This window comes from Podarcis filfolensis (assembly GCF_964270895.1).
Source record: "Podarcis filfolensis genome assembly, chromosome: 13".
NCBI classification, from domain to species: domain Eukaryota; kingdom Metazoa; phylum Chordata; class Lepidosauria; order Squamata; family Lacertidae; genus Podarcis; species Podarcis filfolensis.
In genome coordinates, this window is record NC_139615.1 from 36,676,036 (window position 1) to 36,698,293 (window position 22,258).

Below are 22,258 nucleotides of genomic sequence, written 5' to 3' on the forward strand. Positions count from 1 at the left end.
CAGAGCACACCAGGCGCTCCTGTCTTCCACTGCCACCCACAGTTTGGTCAAACTCATCCTGGTAGCTTTGAGAACGCTATCCAACCATCTCGTCCTCTGTCATCCCCTTCTCCTTGTGCCCCCCCCATCTTTCCCAGCATCAGGGTCTTTTCCAGGGAGTCTTCTCTTCTCATGAGGTGGCCAAAGTATTGGAGCCTCAGCTTCATGATCTGTCCTCCCAGTGAGCACTCAGGGCTGATTTCCTTAAGAATGGATACGTTTGATCTTCTTGCAGTCCATGGGACTCTCAAGAGTCTCCTCCAGCGCCATAATTCAAAAGCATCGATTCTTCGGCGATCAGCCTTCTTTATGGTCCAGCTCTCACTTCCATACATCACTACAGGGAAAACCATAGCTTTAACTATACGGACCTTTTTTGGTAAGGTGATGTCTCTGCTTTAGGGACCCTATTAAGAGGCTGCTTTTGCATTCTGACACTTCCATTGGTCTTTCTGAGGAGTGTAGAGGAAGCAACGCACAGCAAACTGGACTAAATAAGCATAATAACAGTAACAACCAACGGATGCTATTTTGCCAGTCAGCCCCTTCCACCGGAGCAGATTCCATCTGGGCGCCCACTGGGGAGAAGAGAGGAGAGAGGCTGCCTTAGACTCGACCTCGGAACGCGTTCGCAAGGGTCAGCGCTCAGCATCGGACCGCTTTCGGCAGAGCGCTCGCTTGGAAGTATCGTCTCTCGTTCCAAACCATAGAGATAGAAAAAGTATAGAGTAATGCGTTGCCTCACTAAACTGACCTTTGCTGCTGGCTAACTTAAGCTGGGCTTCTTGACGAAAAAAAGGAAACCTGCCAACCACAACGGTGCCAAGGAAGGATAGCAGCCTCACGGAGCCATGCACCGCCGTTCTAGCAGTGAATATCATTCTCATCTCCAATTCCACCCTGAGAGATGACAAACGATAGAGCGGCGCCGCTTTCTGCGCCCAAGAGAGAATCCCGGCTTTTTAAGAAACCAAAAACTCAAAACGAAACCCGAAAGTTTACGCTTCGTGTGATTCTTCACTTTTTCCTGTCTCTATCTCCCGTAGCGCGTGCTTCGCGGATCAGGGCAACGTCCTGCCTCGACTTCGGCTGCCCGGGCTTGAATACACTTCCGGTTAGGCCACCGGAAAAGGCGTCATAGCCCGCCTTCAGACTTCCTGCCTAGGGACGAGCTTGCTGAATGTGGGTCCTCGTTTCTTCTGCTGCGCGTAGCAACAGCAGTGGGGTGGTCTTGCTCTTTCAGTGCAGGAGGGCCAGCTCCTCTGTCTGGACAGGAGGACCCCCTGAGAAATACAAACCTAAATTCTCCTTTCTTTCTTTTTTGTACCAGCTTATATTTGTGAAAGAGACAGGCATTTTGAGGTACCCGCTGTTTCATGTGCATTACAGCGGGGTGCAGTATTGCTCCTTGTGAGAAATGATCTGCTTCCTCAACAAACATCCCATACAGACACCCAGTAGAGATGATGTGGTTTATGTTCCTCTCCTCTAAACTCTGCCACTCCCCAAAGTTAAATATAGGTTCTCTCATGACTCTGGGATTCAAATATTCGATTTCCTCTCCTTATTGGCCCTTTTAGAGCAATTCTCACACGCCAACCCTTGTTTTCATTTCGCCATTCTCTCTCACCTTCTCAAAACAATATATGATTTCTTACATAGCCCTCCCGTCCGGAGTTCAGGAGCCAAGTTTTCTCAGTGGAATATGTTTCTCTTCTTTTTGGGTGGTATCTACTATCTCTTGGAAAATAGGAAACTTTTAGTCTTGTCCCCCAATTATGGATAAACCATTGAGAATTGGGAAGATTTGTGAGAGCCTTCTAAGCTTTTTTTTTTTAAAAAAGAAAACAAAACCCAAAACCATTCTTTTTCATCCGCAGGCTGCCCAGTGCCATGCGGTGCCTCCTCGTCAGCCAAGACAAGCGACATGATCCAGTTCTTCTGCCTGATGGTGTGACTGTGGTTCTGGGCAGGGGACCTGAGACACTCGTCACCGATAAAAAATGCTCCCGGACGCAAGGTGAGTAATTTTTCTCTTGTTAGGAATTTTCTTTTCCTGCTAATACAATCCCCTCCAATCATTGTGCTTGGTCTAATGTTGAACTTTCTGGGATTCTTTGTAAAGCGTTGGACAGATTGTTCCTTCCTGTTCATCCCCTTGATTGGGTCACTCCCAGGGGTCACAACCTTCCATGTTCCGCATGTCAGCAGTGGACAGGGCCAGATGCAGAAACAGCTGCAGCAACAAATATGAATTTTAACCAAGTATAATTGGCTGGTTTGCATGCAGGCTCACACTCCCCAATGCAGGCAAGCAAGAGAGTCGAAGGACACGTTCCAGCCAGGCAAACAGCAGTAGGCCTGGTGAGGTGTGGCCTGAAGAGAGAGAGAAAAAATATTTAGGCTTCTGGTATATGACTAACTCAAGTGACCCTATAGCATACACCAGACATGTTCAACTGGTCGACCACGATTGACAGGTAGATCCCCTGGTGTTCCTGGTCAATCGTGGGATCCTTATTAATCGCGAGCTTAGAAAAACTTCGGAATGAATGTTTCCGCCCCTTGCCCCCCTCAGTCTGTTCCTCTGTCGCACCAAGTGGGCAGAGTTCGGTGTTCTATCATTGTGGTGTGGAATACAGTGGTTGACTTTAGTGGTGTGTGCGTTTGTTATTGGTCATTCTCCCTTAAAAAAAGCTCAACAACTGTGTTCTCCCCCCAAAAAGCCCAAGAGCTCTGGTCTCCCCAAAGAAAGCTCAACAATTCTGGTCAATCCTCAGTGACAATTGGTAGATCACTGCCAGTTTTTTTACACTGGGAGTAGATCACAGTCTCTTGGGACTTGGACGGGCCTGGCCTACACTCCTTTATTAGTAATGCTCTACTTTCCTGGAACTCCTCCAGGTGAAGTTATGTGTTTTTTTTTTCTTTTTGTTCTGCCTGACTGCACCCCATGAGTTTAATGTATGCTGCTCTGCGGGAGCCACAGAACAAAAACAGAACTAAGTGCAGATACGGATGACAAATCTGAGCACTTCCTGGGGGGAGAAGTAGTTGCAAGAGTTTCCAGGCATCAGGAACTACAGAGAGCCAGTGCGGTGTAAATGTCCACCGTGCTGGACAGGTCAAGGAGACCTGGGCTCAAATCCCTGCTGCCAGTCATTAACTTACCTACCTAGAACTTGCTTTACTTAGTTGTGAGATTAAAATGGAGGTGGTGGAGACGTGAAATCCACATATTCTACCTTGAGCACCCTTGAGGGAAAAGCTGGATGCAAGTGAGATCAATACCTGCCCCTTCCTTTGCAGCTTCTAGAAATGCTATCTTCCCTGATGCCTGTGCATGCCTTTCCAGCCACTGGGGCCGGCCCTGTCATTGGGCAAGCGAGTCAGAAGGGGGAGCAGCAATAGCATTTTTCCAACCACCACCCTGTCAACACACACACACATGCACACTTCACCACCTTATTGCCTCTGAGCTGGTGATCCCAATTCTTAGCTGGTCCACCCGGACAACACACACTGTAGGAAATGGAATGATTGCCACGATGGGATGGAAAGCAGGCAGTACCTTTGCCAGTGGAACTCTGCATGCAGTGCAGTAGAATGACTTTATTTTTTGTGCCTTCCCTTCGCCTGCTTTGCCAGTGGGAGGCTTTCATCTTTCTTTTTCTTTCCTTTTCCTTTCCCTTTCCCTTTCCCTTTCCCTTTCCCTTTCCCCTGCTTTCTACCCATTTTCCATTTTGTAGATATTATGTTTTATTAAATTTCCACAAATTTCACATAAAATTCCAGTACATAATATTTTTTTCTTTTGTTGACTTCCCATCCCATTATCCGTGGTGTTTTTTAAAATAATTTCCATGGTACTTAATTTTGTTGAATAATTAGAGATTGTTGTATTATGGTTATGATATAAAACAGTGAATATGGAATTCAGCAGATAGATAGAATACAATAATCTTGAATTATTTCTGCTTGCTACCCATTTTAATTTCCCTCTGGTTTCTTGATACAGTGGTACCATGGTTCTCAAGTGGCTTGGCTCCTGAACGCTGCAAACCCGGAAATAAGTGTTCTGGTTTGTGAATGTTTTTTGGAAGCTGAACATCTGACGCAGCTTTCACTTGAGTGCAGGAAGCTCCTGCAGCCAATCGGAAGCCACGCCTTGGTTTTCTTACCGTTTCGGGAGTCAAACTGACTCCTGGAATGGATTATGTTTGACAACCAAGGTACCACTGTACTGCTTTTTTATTATTACTTCCTCCATTTTCTCTTTCCTCCTTTCGCCTTTCTTCCTCTCCCTCCCCACCCACCCATAACTCTTTAAAAAGAAAAAGCCCAGCACCACCAATTCCAGTTCTGATTTAGTCTTGTGTTTTGATGAATATATGGCAAAATATTGCTCAGAAAAAGATATGCTAATATGCCTAGAGTAAAATGTGAAGTACTGAATGGAAGAAAAATTAGTAAGGAAAGATAATAAGAACATATAGATGATTTGAGAAGGTTGTAGAATGCAAAGATTATTGTAAATTGTATAATGTGGAGGAAATCGAGTGGGGGCGGAGGGAAGTGGGAGGAAGGAGAAAAGAATAATATGATGGATTGAGGAAATAGAAATGTAAATGTATGGGGGGATGGGGAGGAAATGGTGTTGGCTTTGGTACATCTGTATTGTAAAGTAATATGTGAAAACCAAGAATAATAATAAAAATTTCTTTTTCAAAAAATAAAATAAAATGATTTAGTCTTGTGAATTAATGATTCCATTTGTGAAATCTGGGTCTTCTGGACATGCCTTGTGGGTGTAACCAGCCCTGTTCTCTCTTCCTGTTTCCTCGCAGTGGAGTTGCTGGCCAATTATGCCTATAGATCCGTCCGAGTCACGCAGGTAAGATGGGGAGAGTTCAGATTGTCCCAGTTCTGAGCCCTGTGTGTTTGGCTCTGCTTCGTACGGGAGCCTTGTTTCCCTAGGAGGGTGAAGCAGCTGCTTCTGGGTGTCTGGTCGCAGTCGGGCCCCCTAATGTATTGGTGTGTTGGCAGCGAGGGGTGAACCCCACGTCGGTGGAGGAGATACACCTGCGTTGTGGGGACAGCACCACGCTCCAGGAGGGAGAGACGCTGTGCTTGGTGAATGGGCTGTATCCCTACCGCATCCGTTTCGAGGAAGCTTCCCACTCCCCGAAGAAAACCCTGCTGGAGTTCTTCAGTCCCCGGCGCCCCCTGAAAAAAGAGGAGGATGGCAAGGCCCAGCCAGCCAAGCGGCCCAAGACCTCCTCTCCTTCCGAGGACGAGGAAGACAACGACGACGTCGACCCCTCGGTGGCCGAGAAATTAAGGCAGCTGCAGGAGACGGCAGCGCAAGCCCAGCGGGCGCAGAGCCAGCCTCCCCGGCAGTTGCAGCTCTCGCATCTTGCTCCCCAGCCGCACGACTCCTGGGAAGACCATGGCAAGCTCCTGGTCTTCACAAAGAAAGGGGTGGTGCCCAGCGCCAAAGTAAGACGTGCAGCTTTCAGCGGGAGCTGACATTGCTTCCTGTGGGCTGTGTTAAGAGTTGTTTAGGCCCATGTTCTAGCCTAGGCTGATGGGAATTGTAGTCCGAAACACCAGGAGAACACAGGTGGCAGGAGGCTGCTTTGGGGAAACGTTCTGGTTCCATCTTGCGCCCCACCCTGTCCCCTTCTTTAATGTAAGAAGGGCAAATTTTGGCATCACTTGCCTGGAACCGTAGGCCGAAAGTCAGCTTGAAATAATTTAAAATGTCAGAAAATCGTAACACGGGGCAAATAACCAGCACTGAATAAAACTCAACTCTCTGTCAAATTAACTCTCTAATTGTTAACGTTGAGGTCTGTTTATTGTATTTTGTAGCTTATTCTTTTTGCCACAAGATTCTTTGGGTACTTTTTTTTTTAGAAAGATGTGATACAAATGTCTTAAGCAAAATGTCTACAGGACATCATCTGGACAGGTTGGGCAATATACTCTTCAACCAGGCCTTTGGCTAATTAATATTCTGCAGCCTTTAAAACGTGTTGTCCTGTGCAGACTCACCTGAGAGATCTCAGTAGGGCTACTCTAAACCAGGAAGTGGGGAAGCAATGTTGCTTTGGGGGATAGTTGGAAGTTGAGGCTTGACGCCAGCCTAGGTGATCCTTGGCCCTCTTTCTGCCTCTCTGCCCAGGTTGCAGGTTTCGATCTGGATGGGACCATAATCACCACGCAGTCTGGGAAGGTGTTTCCTACGAGCCCCGATGACTGGAGGTGAGTGTGGGGCGAAATACCAGGGGGGAGGGGAGGGAATTATGGGCGGCCGGCGTGGTCCATGGCAAAACCTGTGTTGATCTAGGTGCAGAGAGACCCGGGTTCAAATCCCCCGCAACCATGAAGCTCATTCTGTCAGCCCAGTGCACCTCCCAACAGTTACTGTGTACGTCAGGCATTGTGGGGGGGGGGAGTCACCACATATGCCACCATGGGCTGCTTGGAAGAAAGATGGGGGGGAGTAATAAAAGTGAGACTGTGACCTAGTGGTTAGAGCACCAGGCTCGGACAAGGGAGACCTGTGTTCGTTTCTTTATTTTAATCCATTTCACAACACGTATATACCACTTTATCGTAATAAAACCTCAAAGTGGTTTATGAAAAGAAGCCCAGACACACACACACTCTTTGGCCTACTTTACAGGGTTGCTGTAAGACTAAAGGGTGGGGAGGAAAGCCGAGGACACTGCCCTAATTTCCTTGGAGAAAGGGCAAGCTAAGGAATATAATAAATAGAAGGGAGAATATTCCTACTCATATGGGGGAAAGTGAGAAGAGTTCCCTGGTTGTGGTTGTGATTCCTGCATTGCAGGGGGCTGGGCTGGATGATCCTTGGGGTTCCCTTCCAACTCTACATTCCTGTGATTCTATAAGAGTGACATCAGGCTTTTGTGGGACGAAGGCACTAAAACGGGGGCTTGTGCTGGTGTTTCAGGGTTGTGCTTTGCACTCTAATGTCATCCATAGCAACATGCCATCAGTATTGGGATCAAACTTGGGCCTCCAGCTGGTTTTTTGGACTTTAACTCCCATCATCCCTAGCTAGCAGGACAAGTGGTAAGGGATGATGGGAACTGTAGTCCAAAAACAGCTGGAGACCCAAGTTTGGGAAGCTCTGTTCTAGGCAGAGTTGGACTACAACTCCCATCATCCCTAAATGGCCAGGCTGGCTGAGGCTGATGGGAGTTGGTGTCCATCAATACAGAACAACAAACCCCCGTGTTGCAAACTTAACACAACAAACAATACAAGCAACACGAAGACCAGTATACTAGATAGCACTGCAATTCTTATTGTGTGATATACATGATTTAGTACAACAAAAACAGAATATGTACACTTGTAAATTCTCTAACGTATTTGAAATCAAATGAGCACACGTCTGTCAATCTTTGAAAGTCCGTGAAAGTATAATAAGTCTATAGTTGAAACAAAGGAATAGATGCTATCCTGTGGGCTAAGCGGTAAAACATTTTTAGGCATTCATGGTGCCGAAGTGTTGTTGTTGTTGTTTAGTCGTGTCCGACTCTTTGTGACCCCATGGACCAGAGCACGCCAGGCACTTCTGTCTTCCACTGCCTCCCGCAGTTTAGTCAAACTCATGCTGGTAGCTTCAAGAACACTGTCCAACCATCTCGTCCTCTGTCATCCCCTTCTCCTTGTGCCCTCCATCTTTCCCAACATCAGAGTCTTTTCCAGGAGTCTTCTCTTCTCATGAGGTGGCCAAAGTATTGGAGTCTCATCTTCAGGATCTGTCCTTCCAGTGAGCACTCAGGGCTGATTTCCTTCAGAATGGAGAGGTTTGTTCTTCTTGCAGTCCATGGGACTCTCAGGAGTCTCCTCCAGCACCATAATTCACTGTTCTGACTGGAATCTTCTTTAGTACAACCCATAGATTAGAAAAATGCACATGGGGCAGTCGTCACGAGGATATGCATCTATTACTTTGTTTTTGTTGTACTAAATCATGTATATCATGGAATAAGAATTGCAGTGCTATCTAGTATACTGGTCTTCGTGTTGCTTGTATTGTTTGCTGTGGGAGTTGGTACCCAGCAACCCCCGGGGCATCACAGGCTGCCTGGGTTAGGTGAGGCGTTCTCAAAGTAAAGGATTGAACTCTGATTAATAAGAATACACACAGAGGCTTGAACCAGCAAGACTCTGGGAAGGGTGCGTATAATATCTCTGTCTCCAGCCCCTGGCCCAGGTCGTTTTATTCACAAAAGAGCTTCTTACAGAGTGTTCGTAAGAACCAATCAGATATCTTCTGAGCATTTCAACAAACCCCACGTGGGGACAAAGTTCACCTACAAACACTAGTTAAGCATGCATACTTTTGGAGTAAATGAATGAAAACTACAAAGGAGTGCATTCAGCAATCCTGGAGGTCAGAAACAATCAATACACATGATAAGAAGGACAGCGATCATTATCACCTTCATGTGAAGCCTATTTCCTGGCCCTAAGATTAACATCAGAAAAGCTACAGCAAAGAAACTGCCCACTGTCTTTGATGACCCAGGACGCCTGCCTGTCTGTATACGTGACTTGTCAAGAAAGAGAAATGGAACAGGAATGCAGAGGTGTGGATTGATCAAGAATCGTATCAAAATAGTTTAAACCCAGTCAATGCAATGCTTTCATAGCTGACACAGATGACTTACTCTATATTTGTTATAATTCCTCATAGCAATCCCACCTGATCACTACAGTTAGGGAGATCAGCACTCAGTCATTGCCCTTCACCCCTTTCTGTTTTGCAGAATCCTGTACCCCGAGGTTCCCCGCAAGTTGAAGCAGCTTCAGAGCGAGGGGTACAAGGTAATGCACCTTCCCCAAACCATGTTACTCGCTCCAGCTTCTCCTCTCCTCTCCTCACCTCTGTGTTCTTCTCTCCTGCATCTCTGCCCTCTCTTCCCCACCCCACCCCAACCCGGCAGGTTGTGATCTTTACCAACCAGATGGGCATCAGTCGCGGGCGCCTCAGGCCCGAAGTTTTCAAAGCCAAGGTGGAAGCAGTGGTGGAGCGGCTTGGCATCCCGCTGCAGGTGAGTCGGGGCAGGGAGGATGGCGTATCTCCCAGAATGCTTTGCAAAAGGGAAGTTGCCCATTGAGCAGAGAAAGTGGAGTGGGCTTTGGAAGCAAACATTTTATGGTATAAATGCTACCTGCAAAATAGAAGTGGGTGGGTTTGTGTATGTGTGTGAGAGAGGAAGAGGAAGAAGGGAAATGGTTTATCGAATATTTACGGATAATAGAAACATTAGCAGGATTATTGTAATAACCTGCAGTTTCATAAGAGTGTATATTTAAGGTAGATAATTAAATGAGCAAATTAAATGAATTTGGATATGCAGAAGATATTAAAAAAATAAATTTAAGGAACCGTAGAAAGAGGGTGGGGGGAAGGAAGTCAAATTTTGAAATGTTAAATTGATTGTAAAACTAAAGAAACGTATAAACTCGAAAAGTATAAATAAAAACTTTTAAGAGAGAGAGAGAAAGAGGAAATGAAGCTGAAAGAGTTAAAAACAGGTGAAGGGCTTTGGGGGCTCCAAGGGCCTTGTGGGTAACTGCCCAGGGGCCACGTCCTAGCAGCAGACAGGGACGAAGTTAATCCACACGCATACATGCATCCACATGCTCTCCCCAACATTCACAGAGCAGCCATTGAATCGTAGAATTGTAGAGTTGGAAGAGACCGCGAGGGTCATCTAGTCCAACTCCCTGCGATGCAGGAATCTTTTCCCATGGTGGGGCTCGAACCCACAACCCACAACGATTAAGAGTCTCATGTTCTACCAGCTGAGCTATCTATTTAAACCTCCTCTTGCCCAGCGCGCTCTTTCTTTCTTTCTTTCTTTCTTTCTCTCTCTCTCTCTCTCTCTCTCTCTCTCTCTCTCTTGCTCTCTCCTCCCTAATCTCTCTCTCTCTTCTCTCCCCATCCCAGCCCCCCAAAATTTGCAATTAGGGGAGAAAAGATCTCATTCCCAAGCCTAAGTCCCTCAGTTGCTGTTCTGCTGTAGTTTCCAGGGATTTGCAGCCACGCGCAAAGATCAAGGCGATGCAGAATTCGAAACGGTGAACTGTTCCCATTTCCGGTTCTCCAGCCAGTTTTATATATCTCGCCTCGTCACCCATTGGGCACGGGATGAGGCTCAGCCAAAGTTGCCGGATGTCAGTAGAGACACCCCAGACTTTGGCCCAGAGATGTTTGATCAAGGAAGGGAAGGAGAGATTGAAAACAGTATAAAAATAAAACGCCAGGATGTTTTTTATCTGGACAAGGATGAGATAATCTCACCCTGCTGCCATCCTTCCCCTCCCAGGTCTTCGTGGCGACAGCTTCTGGCGTTTACCGCAAACCTGTCCTCGGCATGTGGGAGCACCTGTGCAAGAAGGTGACTTGAGACTTCATGTATTGCAACTTCGCTGTTAGTTTTATTTTCTGTATTCTGGTCATTTTGCATTGTGATTGGTTGGGAGCGAATTTTCCGTCATCCGCTTATTTTGATTCCACCGTGCCTCATATTTCAAATACAGTGGTACCTCGGTTTAAGAACTTAATTCGTTCTGGAGGTCTGTTCTTAACCTGAAACTGTTCTTAACCTGAAGCACCACTTTAGCTAATGGGGCCTCCTGCTGCCACTGTGCCGCCGCTGCCCAATTTCGGTTCTCATCCTGAAGCAAAGTTCTTAACCCGAGGTAATATTTCTGGGTCAGCGGAGTCTGTAACCTGAAGCATATGTAACCTGAAGCGTACGTAACCCGAGGTATCACTGTACAGTGGTACATTGGTTGTCAAACAGCTTGGCTCCTGAACAAATCGGCTCCCAAACGCCACAAACCCGGAAGTAAGTGTTCCGGTTTGTGAACAGTTTTTGGAAGCTGAATGTCTGATGGGGCTTCCACGGCTTCCAAATGAGTGTAGGAAGCTCCTGCAGCCAATTGGAAGCCGCGCCTTGATTTGCGAACGGTCTCCCAGAACGGATTAAGTTCGACAACCAAGGTGTGGGTTGCTGAAGGTTACTTTAATCAGTTTAAGTTTTAAAGGTTGCGTTTTTTCCAGTGTGGCTGGATCAGATTGTTGCGGGGGGGGGGTGTAGGGGGTGGTCTTTGTTGTGGATTTTGTCATCTGCCTTGTGTATCGCGATGTAGAAAGGTAGCATACAAATTTGAAAGGAAAGGAAGAAGGTACAAGGGTGCAGAGGGTGGGAAGGAGAGAGAGAGAGAGAGAGATCTCTACTTGTATCACTACAAGTCTTGACTTCCCACCCCTCATTCCCAAACTCTCTTCCAAGGCAAACGGTGGCCTAGATGTCTCTTTGCAGCAAAGCGTCTACGTTGGAGGTGAGTCAAACACTCAACTGAGATGGGAATCCTAAGAACGGTGGCACTTAACAGGGAAATAGAGCGCAGAGGCTGCAGTGTTGGGCAGTTCCGTTTCTTACTCTCTGCACAAGCCCATCCTTTCTCTCCCTCTTGTGCTCGCTTTATTTATTACATTTATATATCGTCTTCATCTTGCAAGGTCTCAAGGTGGTGTGACTGGTCCCCCTCCTTCTCCTCCCCATCACAACCAACAACCCTGCAAGATAGGTTAGGCTAAGAGATGGTGGCTGCCCCAAGATCACCCATAGTAGAGCGGGGATTTGAACTCCTGTCTCCCAGGCCCTAGTCCAGCGCTCTTAACCTTTCACCACACTGGCGATTTGTAGGCAGCCTGGAGATCAAGAACACACAGAGGGCCGCATGAAATTAGGCCGAGGGCCACACTCCCCACTCCAATGCTGTGGGATGCTATTCACAGTACAGTGGTACCTCGGGTTAAATACTTAATTCGTTCTGGAGGTCCGTTCTTAACCTGAAGCACCACTTTAGCTAAAGGGGCCTCCCGCTGCCGCCGCGCCGCAGGAGCCCGATTTCTGTTCTCATCCTGAAGCAGTTCTCTGGGTTAGCGGAGTCTCTAACCTGAAGCATATGTAACTCAAGGTACCTCTGCATAATGAGAGAGTGGGTGCAATTTGCTTAGTACCTTCATTTGGTGGGAGCAAGAAACAATTTCAGGCTTGTGCATCTTCACTGCAGGGAAAGTTGTTTCTGTGCTTCCCCTACACCGAATTTACATGCCCCAGTTGTGAGCGTTAGCAATGATCTGTTGAGTTTTCCACCTTGTGCTGCTGGTTGTGTTTTCATAGCTCCTTCCCCACCCCCTCCATAGATGCAGCTGGGCGACCACCAAACTGGGCCCCGGGACACAAGAAGAAGGATTTCTCATGCAGTGACCGCTTGGTATGCGATCAATTCTTCTCTTTCCTGTCATCTCCTCCAGTTTCCCTTAACCACAAAACAGAAAATTTGGCCCCCCTGGATTAAAGAACAGCTGCTCTGGTTTAGCACCCACTATTCCCCCTCTTCTCTTCCGCCAGGGTTTTTTTTATTTATTTCAAAAAGAATTTATATAGTGCCATTGATATGCTGCAATATCAGGGCGGCGTGCAGAAATAAAACATCATTGAAACAAGTGTGTAATCATTAAACAGTGCAGAACAGTCATTGCCATCAACCTGGTTGTCAGCATTGCCCGAAGGGTCCCTCCTGTTTTTACTTAGGCAAGATGTGATTGCTGTCATGGAAATGCTGTTCAGGACTGTATTTTGTGCCCAGGTAAATACCAGATACACAGAACTTGCCCTCTAGCATCCTTAGAATATCAGCATTCAGTCAAAAGCCAAGTTTCTAGCACTCATGGAATTCCTCCTTTTTAAAAAAAAATTTAAAAGCAATCTCTTTGTGTATTTAAAACCTTTCTATCCCACCTCTTCTTCAAAAGTTCAAGGTGGCAGGTTTTAATAGTCCTCCATTGAAATCTAGGGAGGGGGGTGAAACCATGCCTTTCACCTCATTTTCTCCCTCTACCACCTTTCTTGATGTCCTCAAATCCGACAGATAATTTGGAAACCTGAAGGCAGACCCAGAATGCAGTTCTGGTTTGGGTTTTGCCCCAATTCTATCCTCCGTGTTAGGCAAGTTGTATATCCACCCACCTAGTTACACAGCTAGTTTGCATGTTCTTTTACAGTTTTAAAATTGGCGAAGGTGGGAGGTAGTTGGAGATCTTAGGTAGTGATGTTAAATTCTCGAGAATAATCTTTTGGAGAATATTCTCGATTAATGAGAATATTAGGATTTTCATTTAAAACAGAATATTCATTTTAATGCATTGAAAGTGAGACAGTTTTAATGCATTGACAATGATATAATTAATCAATATACATCTTTATTAATGGGTAAACTTGTTCAGATGGCAACCAAAAACTGTACAGATACTTTTATTTAATGGGGTAATGCAGTGAATTAACATTCTTTGATATATATTTTTTTACCAAACTTGAAATTGAAAATTCAACGTGAATGACTCATGTCAATCACTAAGCCTGCCTCTAACCATATATTTATCATCAACTTTGAATTCTAGTTATGTTGTGTATATATGAAATGTAGCTTTTAAAGTAAAAAGAATATATATAAAAAAACTCAGGTCCGCTACATGAATACTTTCTTTAACAAGCATATCTACATGGTACAGTATTTTCAGTGCAACACTAATAAAATCAATATAAAGGTTCTTACATTAGAATTTAAAGTTTGTGGAGAATATTCTCTGGAGAATTTTCTAGCAGAGAATATTCTCACCTCACATCACTAGTCTCAGGAATGTTTTGGCCATGGGTAGGCAAACCAAGGCCCGGGGGCCAGATCCGGCCCAATCGCCTTCTAAATCCGGCCTGCGGACGGTCCAGGAATCAGCGTGTTTTTACATGAATAGAATGTGCCCTTTTATTTAAAATGCATCTCTGGGTTATTTGTGGGGCATAGGAATTCGCTCATTCCCCCCCCCAATATAGTCCGGCCTGCCACGAGGTCTGAGGAACAGTGGACTGGCCCCCAGCTGGAAAAGTTTGCTGGCCCCTGGTTTTGGCTATTTGAGGAAGTGGTGCCTTGCAGTGAAGCGTTTGAGCTGGAAAAAGGAAAAAAGTTGTACCACTGTGCTTTCTGCACAAAAATCTGGGCTGGTATCAGCAGCCCACATCGAGCACCTTAGCAGCCAGCTACTAGCCAACAGGCATACATGCGCTACTGCTGCCTTTGGTAACCACTTGTGCACCAGATGTTTTAGAAACACAAAATGATGTGTTTGATTTGTGTATGGTAAGGAACTCACGGGCCCGAGAATACAGTGGTACCTTGGGTTAAGTACTTAATTCGTTCCGGAGGTCTGTTCTTAACCTGAAACTGTTCTTAACCTGAAGCACCACTTTAGCTAATGGGGCCGCCGCGCCGCCAGAGCCTGATTTCTGTTCTTATCCTGAAGCAAAATTCTTAACCTGAAGCACTATTTCTGGCTTAGTGGAGTGTGTTACCTGAAGCGTATGTAACCTGAGATACCACTGTATCTGCTTTCTCCTTTTGAAACGAGTTTCTAGCCCTCATGGCGCAGAGGGGGGTGGGGCAGACCTGAAAATGTGTAGGCAGCAAAATCTTAGAATTCAGTGGGGGACTAAGAAGGGAAGCGAAGGCAGAGCATCAATGCCCTTCCTGGTGGTGCAGCTATCTTATTCTTCTCATTCTCCTCGTTCTCTCAATCCTAGACAGAGGATTTCAAACCCTTAGGCGAGTTTGGAAGCAAATGACACAAGATGAACAGGCCGAGATGCGAATTGCACGTACTGGGTGTACTTTTGTTGTGGCCACGGAGTGTGTGCGTTCTGGCTGCCAAGAGTACAAGTCGTTCTCATCTGCTCACACTTTTCCTTGGCTCCTTTCCCCACGTTAACAGCTCTCCCTTCTGCCCGTCCTCACAGTTCGCTCTGAATGCTGGGCTTCCCTTCCGCACCCCCGAAGTGTATTTCCTGGGCTGGAAAGAGCCACCGTTTGCACTCCCCAACTTTGATCCGGTGAATGATTTCTCTTTATTTTAGAGCTGGGCTTGCTTTTGGTTTCCGTTCATATAGAACCGAGTGTTGCCTTTTTGCTTGCCATTAATTTGACTCTGAGAGGGACGCAGGTGGCGCTGTGGGTTAAACCACAGAGCCTAGGATTTGCTGATCATAAGGTCGGCGGTTCGAATCCCTGCGACGGAGTGAGCTCCCGTTGCTCGGTCCCAGCTCCTGCTAACCTAGCAGTTCGAAAGCACGAAGTGCAAGTAGATAAATAGGTACCACTCCAGCAGGAAGATAAACGGCGTTTCCGTGCGCTGCTCTGGTTCGCCAGAAGCGGCTTAGTCATGCTGGCCACATGACCTGGAAGCTGTACGCCAGCTCCCTCGGCCAATAAAGCGAGATGAGCACCGCAACCCCAGAGTCGGCCATGACTGGACCTAATGGTCAGGGGTCCCTGTACCTTTAATTTGAGTCTGAATTGATTTTAGAATGTATTTCAATTAAATGATTATGATTTTATGTAAACTGTGTTATTTTTACTGTTGTTAGCTGCTCTGAGCCCGGCTTCGGCTGGGGAGGGCAGGATATAAATAAAAAAATATTGTTATTATTATTATTTATTTTGTGATCTGCAAAACAATCTTTGCAGGTTGGTATTTGGAGGAGAGGGGGCTTTTGAGTCTGACAGAGAATGGGCTTCCCTGGGACCACCTAATGAGCTCATGGCAGAGGGTGAGATTCAAATTGGGGGATTTTGGATTCTCGCCAGCAGTCTCTTAGCCCTGGGATGGGGAAACCTCTGGCCCTCTGCATATTATTGGACTCCACCTCCCATCACCCCCATCTAACAGGGCCAGTCAATGGTCAGGGACGATAGCAGTTTAGTTCATCAACATCTGGAGGGCTACGGGTTCCTCCCTCCTGCTCTAGGGCATCTTTGCTCAAAAATATGACTGAACCCAGGTCCTCCTTATGGGGGACAAGTGGCAGGAGCAGGGGGAATGATTGCTGAACAAAAGATCACCTTTAATAAACCTCCAAAGAAAGTTACTGAAAAGGTTTGCCTGTTGCCGCTTGTGGTTCCCCACTTCCAAGATTTGTGGGAAGCTGAAGGCAAAAAAAGTGTTGCGTGCCAGCATGTTCTCTGCCTACTCAGAAGACCGTTTAAAAAAGGAAAGCCATGTGGGTGGCAGGACCAGAACTTTATCCTAAACTGTGGCTGAGCAGTGGGCTTGCCTGCTAGTCAGTTAAGCAGCTTTTGAGTCAGCAACTGTGATTTATTTATTTTTTGCTGAGAAAACCTGCACGTAGTCACCTGGCTATTCTTGCAGAGTTTTACAGTCGCATTATTTTAGCACCTTATTCCAATTTAGAGTGTGCATTTCCCCCCTTTTCTCTCCTCCCACTGAAATTGGGCCCGGCAAGATCTGCAAAAGCAGAGGGTTTAATAGGCACAGCTGACAGACTCGCCTAACACTATTACCTACAAAGTCTGAGTCTCTGTGTCTGTTCTATTCGTACATTTGCCATTATTGTCTCCTCTTACACAGCGAACGCTGGACCCCAAGGCACGGCTGTATGACCCCCCAGACGCTTGCCTGACCTCGTCCTCCCCAGAGGTGGTTGTAGCTGTTGGCTTCCCTGCTGGTGAGTGGCCATTCACACCTTCCTTATCCAAGCTTCATTTTCCAAAACTTTGTGCAAAAGGTTCCTCCAGTCTCAAAAAATGTTCATGGGCAACAGATGCCCTTCCCTGGGGAGCTTCCATGCGCTTCAATTCCCAACTGGAGTTTAGCTTTTTTGCTAAACCCAGACTGTTTGTCAGGCTTTTTCCTCCCTTGGTTAGTCAAAAGCAGGGGTCAGCAACCTTTTTCAGCCGTGGGCCGGTCCACCGTCCCTCGGACCATGTGGTGGGCCAGACTATATTTTGAAAAAAAAATATGAATGAATTCCTATGCCCCACAAATAACCCAGAGATGCATTTTAAATAAAAGCACACATTCTATTCATGTGAAAACGCCAGGCAGGCCCGACAAATAACCCAGAGATGCATTTTAAATAAAAGGACACATTCTACTCGTGTACAAACATGCTGATTTCCGGACCGTCCATGGGCCAGATTTAGAAGGTGTTTGGGCCGCATCCGGCCCCCGGGCCTTAGGTTGCCTACCCCTAGTCAAAAGGCTGGGGGAATTAGGCTCGGAATGATGGGGCTGTGTTTTTGCTAGAGAGGCTTATGCTACAGAGCAGTAGAATTGTGAAATAAGGCACCTTTCCTAACAGCCCAATTGGATGTCAGGCTTCAGGGAATTGGCTTCCTCCCCCATGGCCATAGATAAGCAGAACAAAGGAAAAGGAGTCTTCTTACCAGTTCGAAACTTTAATAATCACAGCGAGAGAACAAAGAACACATCTCCTAGTCATGGCGGTGCTCCCAATTAAAGAGCCGACCCCTTTCAGTCTCCATGAACCTATGCCACTTCTGTTTCTTGTAATCTGAGCTTGTCCCCTCTGTGCTTTCTGTTCTGCCACTTTCTGAGCCCTTCTCAACTTTGGGGAGGTCGGTGGAGGAATGCTGTCTAGAGACTGTGACCCTGTTAACCCTCTCCCTTCCAGTGTTTCTTCTCCCAGCTGCTCACCATCCAGTATTTCCCAGCTTCTGCCTTCTGAACTATGCCCCTCTGCAAACCGTTGTTCCAAATCTATACTGTCCTCCTGCTCCTGCGAAGATTCAGGATCTGGAGCAGGGGGAGGCTCCTCAGTGCAGCCCTCCGCAGCACGGTCCCTGACATTGGATCAGGCCCGTGGTCTACTTAGTCCAGCATCCTGCTCTCACAGTGGCCAACCCAGGTGCCTGCAGGAAACCCGCAAGCCGGACCTGAGCCAAGAGCATCATTCTCCCCTCTATAGTTTCTAGAAACTGGTATTCAGAAGCAAACTTCCCCCTGACAACAGAAGCAGAACACTGGGTTAGTAGCCAGTGGCATCTGGCTGCTAACCAGAAGGTTGGTGGTTCGAGCCTAGCCAAGGACAACTTTCAGCAGGATTCCTGAATTGTAGGTGGTTGATGAACCTCAGGGTTACCTTCCAACTATACAATTCTAAAATTCTATAGCCTTATCTTTCACAAATTCATATTTTAAAGCCGTTCCAGTAGTCACAAGGCAGGGAAACTGGCTAGTTCAGAAAGAAAATGAGGGCCTTGTGATAGGATGTTGCAAGGACAATGAAGGGAGCAGAGTATCAAAGCTCTGTCTGCATCAGGGACCTTTGAGATGGATGCAAATATTTCTAGCAAAGTGTTCGGTGCCACAGCTGACGTTGGGTCAAAATGCCTGGGAAACGCTGCTCTACTCTGTTTTATCTTTTAACCAGAGTTCTAAACTCCCATTGCTCTCAGCGCATTTTGCAACAGGGAATTCCATTAGTGCGAGCAGTTTTTGAGCTCTGGGCGCAGTACTGCGCCTAAGATTTCAGATTTAAACTGCAGAGTGGAAGGAAAGGAGGACTTTTTCTGCCTCCCCACTTCCAGCCACTCTCTGAAGACCAGAGAAGAGACCCTCTTAAGAATATGAGGGGGGTGGGCAGGGGAAGGAGGACTAGACCATGTGAACAAATGAACATAACTTTTAAGCTGCAGTTCATTCATTTTCAGCTATGTATTCTAATTATAAAAAAAGTGCGCCTGGACATTCTGCTGTTGTGGCCACAACCTAGGCTTAAGGTGTCATTTAGCTCCTAGCTTTCATATCTCAGATTCTAACACTGCTTTTAACACCGTCGTCTTTTCTCGCTCCAGCTGGCAAGTCAACTTTTTTGAAGCGACATTTGGCCTCTGCTGGTTACGCCTATGCCAACCGGGTAAGTAGGAGACAGCGGCTGCCTGGGAGTAAGCCTTGAGGATGGCCCTGTCTGTCTTCTTCTTCCTCCTCCTCCTCCTCTCCTCCCTCCTCTCTTCTCTTGTAACCCATCTTCTCCCACTCCCCTTTACAGGACACACTAGGCTCATGGCAGAAGTGTGTGGCTACATGCCAAGCAGCACTGCGGGCAGGGAAGAGCGTAATAGTGGACAACACCAATCCGGACTTGGAATCGAGATCCAGGTGAGGCTTCTCTGGTCAGCAGATGTGGTGAGGTTGCTCATCCAGCAGGCAGGAGGCTTCCAAAGTTCTCTGAAAAACCATTGTGCCCTTTTCCCTCCACCAGGTATATTGACTGCGCCAAGGAAGCCGGCGTTCCCTGCCGCTGTTTCCTGTTCACTGCTTCATTGGAACAAGCCAAGCACAACAACAGAGTGAGTCGCTTGTTAGGAAAGTTATGAAAAAGCTTCTGCCTCTTTTTCTCCAGAGGAGGGACCAGATCACCTGTTTGAACTCGTGTTCCCCACTCTTCTGCTTTCAGCCCGGTTCTGGAGAAATAAATCAAGACTGCAAAAGGATTTCTCTCTCTCTGTCTCGTATAGTCAGCCTTATCATTAGCCAAACTGTCAGGCTGCCCCTTCCCCGGGCTGGAGATGATGCCTACTTCTCTGAGAGCTGTACCACAGGGTGACCCATAGGAGACTTTGGTTTGTTAAGGAGCCCTGAAACGAGCCATCTGTCTTTGGAAAAGTGCCTTGATGGACAGTGTCAATAGTTTAGTAAATGAGAGCCCTGGGATTTAGGTGAGAAGGCTGGCTTTTCGCCCCTGCATTTCCAAATTGTTAAGGGTTGAGGCATCTGCGACTCTCGACCTAATGTCATGTGACATGCAGGGAGCACCCATTTCTGGCACATCACTGGCATGTGGTCCACCGCCAAAAAAGTTACTTCATCCCTGCTCTAACTCAGCAACCTAAGACTGTGACGTGTACCTCTTCTGTTTATGAATGGCCTCTCTCAGGAGTGATGTACAGCATTCTTAACCCGCCGTATCTTATACAGTCGTACCTTGGTTCTCGAATGGAATCCGTTCTGGAAGTCCGTCCGACTTTCGAAAACAAAGACACGGCTTCCAATTGGCTGCAGGAGCTTCCTGCACTCAATTGGAAGCTGCGTCGGATGTTCAGCTTCTGAAAAACGTTCGCAAACCGGAACACTCTTCTGGGTTTGTGGCGCCTGGGAGCCAAAATGTTCCGACTGAGAACCAAGGTACGACTGTAGTCAAAACTACTCTGAAAGTGAAGTCTGGATTTCTGTTTACTCTGATGTGTTGTGGGAGGGACAGGACACATTTTAAATAGATTGCTACGTGACATGTGCCCTCAGGCTCCTGGAGTTTCCCTTTGTCTCTTTCCAGTTAGTGCTGCCTCCCCTGTGTTTTGTTTGTTTTCTTCTGTCTTTCTGTTGTGCCTAATAATCAAAGCACATCCTTCATGAACTTACCCAGTCCTCTTTGATAGCTGTGTAGGCTATTGGCCAGTGTAGATTAACTGTGTGCTGTGAGAAGCACTTCTGAAGTGGATCCTCCTCGTTTCTTCATGCTCTAACATCAGCCAGCTTGCCCCCAAGGGGAACATCCCCACATCCTGTTCAAATAAGGAGCCCCCAGAATGACAAGAGAGCAACCTCTTTTTCTCTTTCATTTCAGTTCCGGGAAATGACAGAAAAGGGGCATGTGCCCGTGAATGATATCGTCCTGAACAGCTATAAGTGAGTTTCTGAATTACTTATAGGAGGGAGGGAAGCTTGTAGTAGCATAGGGAGGGGAAAAGGGTGCAGCTCCTATGAAACTAATGAATCTTAAGCTTTGGGGGCCCTAATCCCAGTGGCCCCATAAGCGACTTTAGGCCACGTTGCTTAAAATTTCTAGTAGACCCAATCTGAGTCGCACAACTCAAATTGATTTCTTGTTGTATATTCTTCAGCAGTCCCAAAGTTTTGAGAGTCAGTAGCACAGATATTGTAAAGGTGTGGCGATCTGTCGTGGAACAACCCCATTGAAGACAGCAGTGGTGGTTGCCCAGACCTCGTTGCTGGTTGCGAGGCCGGCCCCCCATAACAGTTCAAGCTTCAGGACCCCCCAAATGTAGGTCCGGCCACTGATGGGGAAGGCTGTTTCTGTACCGCCACCCTGATTTCTTTGGCACCTAGCCGGCACCCACTAAAGAATGAAGAAAGCAGAATTGTACACTTGGCGTTGAACAAACTATATTTTGTTGTGTTTGTTATGCACAAATATTGCATGTTCCCGTCACCCAGCTCTCACCTGATAAAAACAAACTACTAGCTCTCAAGGTGGTTTGTGTAGAAACAAAGGGGAAATGGCCTGTTTTGAACTTCAACCCTGAGATGAACTGTGGGGGGTTAGAGCACTTCTCCCCAAGTCCATTTTCATTTTTAAGTTTCGCCATGAAACACCCAAGTAAAAATATATGCACTTAACACTAACTTAGTTCCAGAAAATAGGCTGAGGACTGAATAGGCTGCATCTCTGAAACATCACTTAATATTCTCTCTCTCTCTCTCTCTTTGCTAGGAATAAGTTTGTGGAACCATCGTTGGACGAGGGTTTCTCTGAAATCCTCAAGATTCACTTTGTGCCTCAGTTTGCAGATTCACAACTAGAGTCACTTTACCGGCAATTTTCTGAGGGATGACAGTGTCCTGCTATTTGCACCCATCTGACAGAGCCTTTTTTTCGAAATGTACCTTTGTTGCCAAAGGAAGGTATACTTATGAAGTGTGATGGCTCCCCCTGCTGGTCAAAGGGGAACCTCGCTTTGGGCTGTAGAACGTCCTCAGGCTGTTTGAAAATGGGAGTGGAGACTATATAATAGGATTCCCTTTTCCCCTGTGAAAAGGCATTTTAGAAACCATGAGAAATAAAAGTTTTGGAACCCAAACAGTTGTGCTCTTATTTTTCAGGTGAGAGCTATAGGCCTCTTTGTCACCCAAATAAAGCCAGAATGGGGAATTTACATTAAGACTTGTTTTTGGAGACAATTCTGCTCTTGGGCTAGCATGCCTAGAACTACAGGGAACAGTTGGAGACGGATAAAAGACTGGTGACAAATTAGCTCTTCCTGCAGAAAAGCTCTGGTCTGGTTAGACTTATTCCCTGCCCCTCAGCAGAGCCAACGTTCCACACCAGATAAGGAAGGGTGACAAAATTAAATGTGAAGTTCAGAACTGAAATGTACTTAAAAGCATCACATTTTTTGTGTGTGAGCCACAGAGTACGCATCTCCAAAGAGGCCCTTTCCATTTACTGCACAAGGCAAAAAAGTTTGCTGAAACACCAGACTG

At 46.6% G+C, this 22,258-nt stretch overlaps 1 protein-coding gene across 2 annotated transcripts; it reads left to right on the forward strand.

The window, feature by feature from the left end:
* Positions 1 to 1,119: 1,119 nt before the first annotated feature.
* PNKP (polynucleotide kinase 3'-phosphatase) lies at positions 1,120 to 21,855 on the forward strand. Of its 2 annotated transcripts, none has more exons than XM_083582950.1 (17): positions 1,120 to 1,221; positions 1,920 to 2,059; positions 4,887 to 4,933; positions 5,086 to 5,538; positions 6,227 to 6,306; positions 8,853 to 8,910; positions 9,030 to 9,137; positions 10,419 to 10,490; positions 11,391 to 11,439; positions 12,311 to 12,381; positions 14,955 to 15,047; positions 16,583 to 16,679; positions 18,832 to 18,893; positions 19,026 to 19,135; positions 19,239 to 19,326; positions 20,601 to 20,662; positions 21,489 to 21,855. In XM_083582950.1, coding segments are annotated over exons 1-17 (1,713 nt in total). In that variant the 5' UTR covers positions 1,120 to 1,219; the 3' UTR covers positions 21,610 to 21,855. The 2 variants fall into 2 exon arrangements, with proteins under 2 accessions (XP_083439076.1, XP_083439075.1); XM_083582949.1 differs by having other exon boundaries at positions 1,177 to 1,401.
* Positions 21,856 to 22,258: the final 403 nt, after the last annotated feature.

Bases quoted from the DNA above. Each gene is read 5' to 3' on its own strand.
- PNKP (XM_083582949.1), top strand. From the start codon at position 1,220: ATGTGGGTCCTCGTTTCTTCTGCTGCGCGTAGCAACAGCAGTGGGGTG. The intron at 5,539-6,226 runs GTAAGACGTGCA...CTCTCTGCCCAG, and splicing joins GGGTGGTGCCCAGCGCCAAA to GTTGCAGGTTTCGATCTGGA. The intron at 18,894-19,025 runs GTAAGTAGGAGA...TCCCCTTTACAG, and splicing joins GTTACGCCTATGCCAACCGG to GACACACTAGGCTCATGGCA.